Source organism: Micromys minutus, assembly GCF_963924665.1.
Source record: "Micromys minutus genome assembly, chromosome: 30".
NCBI classification, from domain to species: domain Eukaryota; kingdom Metazoa; phylum Chordata; class Mammalia; order Rodentia; family Muridae; genus Micromys; species Micromys minutus.
Window position 1 is genome coordinate 27868452 of NC_137965.1, and position 10398 is coordinate 27878849.

At 48.2% G+C, this 10398-nt stretch overlaps 1 protein-coding gene across 1 annotated transcript; it reads right to left on the bottom strand.

The window, feature by feature from the left end:
* Positions 1-1566: 1566 nt before the first annotated feature.
* Positions 1567-7732, bottom strand: HAS1 (hyaluronan synthase 1; the record flags this gene model as incomplete). The annotated part of the gene is made up of 4 exons (XM_080941630.1): positions 1567-2242; positions 5344-5476; positions 5934-6159; positions 7028-7732. The coding sequence occupies 4 exons, from the start codon at positions 7730-7732 to the stop codon at positions 1567-1569; spliced, it is 1740 nt and encodes a 579-aa protein (XP_080797756.1).
* Positions 7733-10398: the final 2666 nt, after the last annotated feature.

The following is a 10398-nucleotide window of genomic DNA, read 5'->3' on the forward strand; positions in this document are numbered from 1 at the left end:
GATAGGTATGTCCCTGTTATGGTATGCTGTTCAAAAATAAAAGAGGTGTTAGTCAGAGAGTCAATAGCATGAATGAGTTCTGAGTGTGTTAGGCTGAATTATGTCACAATTCCTGATTCCATTTATATGAACTATCTAGAACAGGCAAATTCACAGACAAAATCAGTGGCCACCTCGAATGTGTGTGAGTGGAGAAGGGGAATTGGGAGGACTGCTGGCCACCAGTGGGTCTAAAGTTGCCTGGAGAGTGATGGAAATGTTAGATTATGGCTGTGGATAAACAAATGATCAATTTACTAAAATCGTATTATACCAGCCTTTTCATGAAATGTTGCCCTCCACAAAAAGAAAGAGGTACAGTAGTTAAGGAAACTGAGTTCAAGAGAACCTTAGTGAGACAAAATTTCGTGGAGCCCAGAATGACCTTGAACTCCCTTTGTAGCAAAGTGTGATGGTTAGTTTTGATTGTCCACTTGACACTCAGGAATTAGAGTGGCCTTCCTGTGAACGATTTTATCTGGGTACATGGAGGTGGGATGAGGCTACCGAAACGTAGGCAGCACCATTTTATGGGCTGGACACTGGATTGATAATAAAGTGAGCTGAGAAGCAAGTAGTGGGTGCATTAATCCATCGCTCTCTGCTCCTGCCTGGATGTGAGCTGCCGAGTTACCCCGGATGTGATCTGCCGAGGTACCCCGGATGTGATCTGCCGAGTTACCCCAGCTTTGACTCCCCTGCAGTGATGGACGGTGGCCTAGAATTTTAAGCCATAGAAACGTTTTTTCCTTCTTTGCGCTTTTGTCAGGATAATTTCTCACAGCAACAAGACACGGAAGCAACTGAGAATGGCGGAGAACTTCTCATCTTGCATCCCACTGCCAGGCGGTGGGGATTATAGGTGTGCATCCTCTGGCTAAGAAACGCATTTTCTCTCATATTTAAGACGTATGAGTGCTTTATCTGCACGCACGTGTCTGTGCACTACACCCATGGAAGCCAGGAAAAGGTGTTAGATTTTCCAGCACTGAAGTTACACAGATCGCGAGCCACCATGAGGGCACTGGAAATTGTACTCAGGATCTCTGGAAAACAAACCAGTGCTCTAATGGTTGGCTCCCTGTCTTGAATAACGGTTTTGTGAAGATAGAACCTAGGTTTCTAGGAAGGAGCATGCCCTGTGGAGGCGCAAACTTCCATCACACCAGACAGGGCCTTGTGTACCAAATTCTCCGTGACCAAAAAAAAAAAAAAAAAAAAAAAGTGGGAAGAGGCACTTGGAAGAAAATAAATAACACATTTATATCATACAGTACAAACATTAAAAAGCAACAGGGAGAAAGCGGAGACCTTCTGGCCCTGGTCCTACAACCCCACTCCCTGATCAATAAATTACCCCTCCCCAGAGACCCAGAAGTCTGAATTCAAATACAGTCCATACTGAAGAATCCTGAATGACTTCCTCATTTCAGAGAGAAGGTCAACCGAGTCCCCATGAAATCCATGACTCTTAAAGACTCCGTCTGCTTCTTTAAACAGCCCGCAGGGGCATCTTCCTGCCCAGACTCATACTTGGACACGGTAGCCACCGCTCCGCCGTCTACACAGCCTCCTCACGCCTACCCAATACATTGTCAGCATTACCACCCAGTAGGCCACATAGGCACCGGCCCCAGCAGCAAGGTGGTAGGCTTCGGCTGCTCGGGATGGGCCACTCCAGTCAGCTCTGGCCTCCTGGGCCACACTGCGGACCAGGCCTCCAAGCAGCAGTAGAGCCCAGAGTGCTAGGGGCAATACGGGGACATAGTTAGCCGCCAGTTTCTTCCTGCCGGAGGTGCCCCAACCGCTTTGATTCATGGTAACCAACGCCAGGAATTTGGCGGGCAGTAGGCCGCACATGTAAAGTGGTGCATAGAGTGACAGCAGCACCATGCGCAGGCAACCGCGGAGCCAGGCTGCAAAGGCTGCCTTGGCCAGTGCCACGCCCTGTACGCACAGCATCACCCAGAGCAGAGCCCACGGGCGCCCTGCATAGAAGAGCCTTAGCACCGTAGCAGCCACGAAGAAAGGGAAGAGACCTGAGACCACCGCTTCGTAGGTCATCCACGCGTGGTGGCGGTGCCACCACAGGGCGTTGTATAGCCACTCTCTGAAGTAAGATTTGGACCAGCGGGTCTGCTGGCTCAGCCAACGAAGAAAGGAGGAGGGCGTCTCCGAGTAGCATCTGGAGCGCGAGGTATACCTGACAGGCACAGAGAAAGAAAGGTATCAGTGGTTTCCTCCCTGGGGCCTGGGCAGGAGTTTTACATTTTAAGGTAAATTTATTTGCTTTAATGTTTTGCTTGCATGGATGTATGTATGCTATACGTGTTCATGGTGCCTAAGGAGGTCGCAAGAGGGCATCACAGAGTTATAGACTGAGTCCTGGGTGACTGTGAGCTGTCCTGTGGGTGCTGGCAATTGAAACTAGGTCCTCTCCCATAGTCGCCAGTGCTGTTCATTGCTGACGTGTCTGTCCTGTCCAGTTGGCAGAATTTCAAAGTGACCACTTTCAGAACTATTGTCCCCCCATTTCTGTCTCTTCTGTGTTTGTATTGTTATCACTGGCAAAGCATCTGACAACAATAGCTTAAGGAAGGAAGGGTTTATTATGGCTCATAGTTGAGAGATAAAGTCTAGCATGGAAGGGAAAGCCCAGAGACAGCAATATGAGTCACCTGATCACATGGACAGGAAGCAGAGAGGGACGCATGGTGTGTTGTGCATGTGCTTGAGTGGGCTCAAGCACTGAGCAGAGCCCAGTGGGCTGTTTATAGCAGTCAGCTCTGGTCCTCGTACCCCTACCAGCCAAGGCAGCGTGGCTGGCCCAGCTGGCTTCTTCGAACCCAGTCTGGGGCACCTCACCCCACAAAATGGTGCTGCCCACATTTAGGATGAGAATTTTTTGTTTGTTTGTTTTTATGAACCTAATCAGAAAGTCCCTGACTGACATGGCAGAGATTTGTCTTCGAGGTGATCATACATCCTGCCAAATTGACAATTCTAACTATCGTACTTACCCTCTCTGAAAGGTTTGTTTTATTTGATTTTTTTTTGGCCTGTGTGTGGTGTGTGTGTGTGTGTGTGTGTGTGTGTGTCTGGGGGGCCGTGAATGTCCACATATATGGATGCACAAGGAGGCCAGAAGAGTATGTCAAGTCCTCTGTAGATGGAGGTAGAGGCAATTGTGAACACCAGATGTGGGTGCTAAAATTCAACTTGAGTCCTCTGGAAGAGGTCATCTTAACCGATGAACCATCTCTTTACCCTTCTAAGCATCCTTTCTGTGGACCTATACCATCATTTCATATTTATAGCAGCAGGATGGCAGGAAGATCGAAATGCCAAGCAGTTTCTAGTAACTGCTCAATGTGAGCTGCTGCCGTTTCTCCTGTGACTAACACCATTACTACAGACATGACTAATACAATAGTCACCCACACTAACACCGTCGGTGACTTGACTAAGCGCTGACTAAATTGGCAGGTCCTGCCATGAGGAGCAAGAGAAGACTGTCTGCCACCCAGGTCACTCTCTGCATAAGACATTTTGAAAAGAGCAGTTGGACTGGACCCCTTCCTGTGGCTGAGGCAGAAAGAATTAATCTGTCCCGCCATGGCCTAACCACACCCATCAAGGTTAGATGGTGTTCCTTTTCCAAGTCACAAGTAGTCAGAAGCAGTTCATTAGGCAACATTAGTCAAACTAGTCTATTGCCAAGGGCAGTACTTGACAGTCTCTTTCTTGTGTCATTTGGCACCCTTCATGCCCCATTTGCTTCTGCCATTGCTGTTTGTACCCAAACCAGATGTCTAGAGGATGCTGGTAGATGCCAATCTTCTCCTCAGAGTCCTCCATGATTGATTTTTGGTGACGGTTCTATGAGCCTTTCACAAGGGGACCCATGCTGGTCTTCTGTCCTAGGCTAAAATGAGATTGTCCCAAACTAGCAGTTTTCTCCAAACTTGAAACATTTTTTTTCCAGTGGAAAGACTGTTGGAGATTTAAAGAGTTATTTGAATCTCCTAGAACTAACTTACAAGACCCAGACTCAGGAAGCTTAACATGTTACAAGAACCCTCCTAAGGGAGGTGTGTATGGCAAGGGGGGGTGGAATTCTTCAGTGGAGCTGCTTGTAAGGTATGCAGGGAGCTCTCCAGATGCCGTTCTTATAAGCTGTCAAAGCTGCCTCAGAATCATTCACGCATAAGTAAACCCAGGAATCTCACTAGCGCCATGTTAAACGTGGGTAGATTTTGTTTTGCTTTGTTGTTTATTTGTTTTGGTATGTCATTTGTTCCCCGGGGCAAATCGACGACTATTTAAGTCTGCTCCAGTTAGAGTCAACTTGCCTCAATGGAGAACCACCTGGGAAGAAAACCCTCACTGAGGAGCCGTCTAGATCAGGTTGGTCTTTGGCCTGTCTGTGGGGAACTGTCTTGACTGTTCACTGAAAGTGGCAAGACACAGGGCAGACGCTAAGCGGTGTGAGAGTGGAGAAGGCTAGCCATGGACTAAGTAGAAGACAGCAGCCTGCTAAGTTCCATTCATCTCTCTGCTTTGGGATGTGGGTGTGATGTCACTGGTACGTGAGTGAGTTCCTGCCTTGACGTTCAGTAAGGCACTGGGATCAGGGATTGTCGTAAGACAAATAAACAAGCCCTCTCAAGGTTTCTTTTTGTTTTGTTTGTTTGTTTTGCTTTGCTTTCTGTTAAGGATATTTGTGGCAGAAACAAAAATTAAATTAGATCACTACTCCTTCCCTGGGGAAAGTCACAAAACATCCTATGTTGGTCCCCTCAAAGCAAGGAAGAACCTGTCTTCCTTTGCCTAGAGAGGTGCCTCTAGAGCATCCAACAGAGACTTAGCAACCAAATTCATATTGTCACCAGAGTGCTGAGGGACGGTCAGGCACTCTTCTGTGTCTTGCTGCATTTGTCATTGTTTTCACTCGGCCTATTAACTCAGCTCATCCGTCTCACTTCACTCCCATGCTGGCCTTGTCTCTACGGTACAGCCCACTCCAACTGCCCACCTTGCCTCTTCCATGGGCAATTACCACGCCCTCACCTCATCTTGCTTGGTGAAGACAATCTAATGAAAGGAGTCCATGAAAACCCTTTCCAACTTTTACAATATTTCAAATTTTCTCCTAATATCAAACTCTCGGAAGGCCATTGGCTGAATACAAATGGCTTCTCCGCCTCTTATGGCATCTGTCCTCAGTCTCTCTCTCCCCCTGTCTCTCTCCATCAAAGGCACTACTTGCTTCACACATTTGAGCGCTTGGTCCCCTTAACTTACTTGGTAGCATAGCCCATGCTGAGCATGCGGTTGGTGAGGTGCCTGTCATCCCCAAATGTGCAGTGGGTGCCCAGGAACTTCTGGTTGTACCAGGCCTCCAGGAACTGCTGCAGGAGATTGTTTCTGTATAGGCCTAGGTAGAGGGGGGAGTACCCAAGCATCAGCCTCTGATGTGGACAGTATTCTGTTTCCCATTGCATGCTTCCTCATCTCAATCCTTGTACCTTAATGCCCCACCCCAAACATCCCAAGTCTTAGGCTCAAACCCATTCCAATGTGTTTGTCACCTGACCATGCACTCCGGACAAAGCCACTGCATCCTCAGTGCCCTGCTCAACCCCATCTCAACACCAATCTCATCTCACTCCCTTGTACAAGCCCCTTTTGCAGCCACTTCCCCAATCTCCATCCTTTTCCCTTTCTCAGCATCTCTCCAGTAAACTCAGCTGAGCTCTAACTCCATCTCTACCCACTGATCCCATTGTTATGTTATCTGAAATCCCAGTTCTTTGTCCTCAGCTTTACCAGTCTCTGCCTCCCCTTTTTCCCTCATTCCCCACTCACAAGCCCTCCAAACTGTGATCACTCACCCAGAGGACCACTGATACAGGACACACAGTGGAAGTAGCTCTGACAAGCTCGCTCCACATTGAAGGCTACCCAGTATCGAAGGCTGCTCAAGAAGCTGACCCAAGAGTCCAGGGGGTTAAGGATCCTCACATCTCCTCCAACAGCCCCTACCCGGGGCTCTTCATCTAGAACTCGCACAAGCTCCAGCAGTGCCGTGGGGTCTAGCCTTGTGTCTGAGTCACAGACCTGAGAAGAGGAAGGGAACTGCATCAGACCAGAACCCGGCACAGGGCTGCAGCTTGCAAAGGCTTATTGACACTTTAAGCCATTCCCCAGGTTGTGGTCGTAGATTCTATAAAAAGAAAGGGAGCTGAACACAAGCATACATCCCGGCTGTGGTTGCAATGGCTTAAAGCCCTGGCTGCCTTAACTGCCCCTTCATGAAGAATTAACCTTGAACTGTGAGCCAAAGCAAGCCCTCCCTCCCTTAAGGTGCTTTTGCTAGAGTATTTTCTCACGGTGGCACGAAGAAAACCAAGACAGTAGCATATTAGTGTGTGTCTAATGAATGGATGGTCGAATCAGGTCTGTATTTCATAGATGGATGGATGACAAAAGTGTTAACACTGAAGAGAAACTCGAAAAGAGCGGGGGAGTGGGTGGGAAAGGTAAGTGAAGACCTAAGTGGGTGAGGTCCACACTGGTTGTACAGAAAATTACGTGGGCAGGTAGAACGGTAAAAGAGCTTCCATATTACATGAAGGAAGAAAGCATTACAGGTTGATGGGTACGTAAGTGAATGAATCATTTTATTAAGTGAATGAGTAGCTAGCTGTATGGATGAATGTATGATCAAATAGTCTCCGGTCTTCAGTGTGTGTGACTGAAACACACACACACACACACACACACACACACACACACACTTAAGAAGACAGAAATGACTCTTATCTACATTAAAGAGTGGTCTACTGGGGGACTGATAAAAGTTCAAACCGGACTGAATTTCTGATCCTGCCTCCACCTCCCAGCCTGACCTTGGATGCACCCTACTCTCTCTGACGGGGAAGAGGGTAATATACTCACAAGTACCCCGGAGAAACCCCTCACTCACCTGCACGTAGTCCACGGAATCGCCCAGTGCCTTGAAAGCCGTGTACATGACTTCACGCTTGCCGCCCCAGCGCTGAGCCACGCACACGCATCTTCGGGTCCTCACCAGCGCCTCCACCGCCAGCCGCCCGGGGTCCTCCGCCTCCACCTCGCGGTAGGCACCCTCACCTACAGCGCCCGCCGCCTCCGCTGGCTCCCAGGGCTGATGGTAGTTGCCATCCCACACATAGGTGGCGGGGTCCTCATCGGCGAAGACTTCCCGGAACATGTCCACCATGTACAGATCCTCGGCGCGGTTACCGTCCACCACCATGAGCACGCGCAGCCGCGTGCGCGGGTACAGCAGGGCGCGCGCGGAGGTCAGGCACTGGCGCAGGTAAGCGGGGTCCTCCTGGTAGGCGGAGATGGTAAGTGCCACGCTGCGTGCAGTAGCCGCATCCAGGGGTCCCTTCGCCAAGGCGCGCCGCGCAGCTGCTGCCACCCTCCGGTGCTCCAGATAAGCGAAGAGGCTCTGTGCCACTAGGTGCGCGCTGAGGAACGCCCCATAGAGCCCAAAGGCCAGGAGGCCATAGTGATCGGAAGCCAGAGGTACTCCTGCAGCGTAGGCCCAGGTCATGAGGCCCAGGATGAGGAGGGCGAAGGCGATTGTGAGTACCCGGCGGGCCAGGCCAGAGCAGCGACGCGCTGCCTCCGAGGGCTTTGGCATGTCCTGTGGGTGGCCAAGGAGAAGGATCAGCCCTGGGGTCCTGATGGAAGTGACTTCACTCCTGGTAATTCTCCTAAACTGGATGGTGACATTTCAGAACTTTTTAATTCTACATTTTGTATTTTAAAGGTTTGTTTATTTTTATTGAATGCGCATGGGTGTTTTGTCTGCATGTATGTCCATGAACCGTGTGCTTGGCGCCCGTGGAGGCCAGAAAGGGAACGGGATGCCATGGAGTTGGAGTCACGGGTAATTGGAAACCAAACTCAGATCCTCTGCAAGGACATCAGATGCCATTATGTGCCATTAGAAATACCTATCTCTCAGGAGTTCATATGAAGAAGATACTCTGAGCACCACATCTAAAGCGATTGTGGCTATTCTCTTCTCTTAATGCCTAATTTCATTAGCTCCCCACCCCCCTTTCGCAGAAAAAGTCTATGTAGCCCCAGCTGGTCTGGAATGCCCAGTCTTCTAGCCTCAGCACCCTGAGTGCAGGAAGGACAGAGCCACCATACCAGGCTTTTCCTGGCTGCCTGCTAAAGTAAGTTGTTATACCTTCCCCTCCCCCAGTTTTAACATCCCTTATGTATAAAATGATCACACAGTTCAAATCCCCATGCATTCCATCTGTTTTTGTTAGTGGCCCATAATATGGGGCTGGCTGGTAGGTGGGTTAAAGGTGCCTGCCTCCAAGTCTGACAACTGAGTTTGATCCTCTGAACCCACAGGATTAAAGGAGAGAGATCAACTTGATGTTTTCTGATTAAAACACTCCTTGATGTTCCCTCCCACAAAAAAGTGTTTTATTAACCCTTTTATATGAATTTGTTTAGAGACCAGGTCTCCTGCAGGTCTACTTGTAGCCAAGGATGACCTTGAACTCCTGATCCTCCTGTCCTGCTGTCCCGCCTTCTGGAGTGCAGGGATGTCAGGCATGTACCACCATGCTGAGTTTATGCAAGTGCTCTACCAACTGAGGTCCATTTCTCACCCCAGGTAAGTACTTTTATCACCCCCATTTTCCAGCAGAGGCACATCGTCATAGAAATGCAAAAGCCCAACGTTAACTATAAAGATTATGGAATTCAAACCCATGATTCCAGTCATCAATCCGTCCTTCTGTAATGATCTCTTCCCTCGGGAGGACACCCAGAGACAGCATTTGCAGTCATGGTATAGATAGCGAAGCTGAGGCTTGACAGAAACCCGTGACAGGTGAGCAGCCACAGAGGTAGACTTGTACCTCTGAATTCCCAGACTCCTGGCCTGTGCCCCTTTTCTACTGTCCACTTATTTGGCAGGGCCATATGCATTGACATGACAGTGGAGGCTGAAAAAGGTTTTTGCCTTCTCATCCATAAAATGGGTGAGTAGCAACTTCCGAAGCTCTACCCTGTTCTACAGCAAATCTATGCAGTGTGTCTTATTGCTGTTTCCTGTCACTAAGGCCCAAAGAGATGACTTGTCTCTCCAAAGGTCACTCAGGTTGGAAGCGGAGGACTTAGTGTTTAGACGCAGACAATCTGGCTGTTGTGTCCTCTGTCTTAGGCTACCAGATCCTGCCTACCTGACTGACTGTGGGTTAAGACAGCTACACAATGTAATCAACTTTTGACCCCAGCTGAAAGGCAGGCAGTATGACCTATGTGTGAGTTTCCAATCTTAATTTAAAATGTACTGTGAATGGGCTGAGGAGGTTTCTCAGTATACACACAAAAGCTGGATGAGCAGCTATCTGTAATCCCAGCAACAGGGATGCAGACAGGTGGAAGCCTGGGGCTTGGGGGTGGGTCATTATGCTGAAATCCAAGCCACGCATGCATAAGGAAACCCTTTCTTAAAACAAAGTGAAGGTGGGGTAAGAGATAGAGGAAGGCATTAATCTTGACCTCTGGCCTCCGCAGAAGCAGGCACAGCTGAGAACATGCATGTACAGCACACACACGCATTAACATGGTAGTGACGTAAGCCTGTTCTTCTAACCACTTTTGCTGCTGAATGATATAAGATCTCTAATTTAAGGCTAGTTTGGTTAACTTAATGAAACCCTTTTCTCAAAATAAAAATAAAGAGGCTGGCAAGGTGACTTAGTAAGTAAAGGTGCTTGTTACTAAGCTTAAAGACCTCAGGTTGATTTATAATAGAGGAAGGAGAGACAGACTCTTACCAGTTGTCCTCTTACCTCTAAATATGTTTGAACACACACACACACACACACACACACACACACACACACACAGACTTTTTAAAAAAGGGTTAAAATAGGATGAGTGAAAAGCTCAGTGGTGGAACATTTGCCAAGCATGCATAAGGCCCTGAGCACTTCATATGTAAGTAAATACATAGCTTAAATCCATAAATTAAGACAAATATTTCATTTAGTTCCATTTGGTTACTCAAAATTGTAAGATACATTTTGAGCAAGTATGATACACAACTCTTCTCTTTTTTACTGTAAATTTTACAAAAATCTAAACCAAATAAACCCATTTCCATACACAGTGTATTTTTCAGTCTTCGTCTAGAGTAGATGATAAGAGACCTCATTGATATTTTGTCTTGGTAAAATACTGAAATGGTTGTTGTGTTTCCTGTGTGTCTGAGAATGCCCTTGGATGTCTGATGCTTCTGCCTCTAACTTCCGAGTGATGGTGGAGGTACGC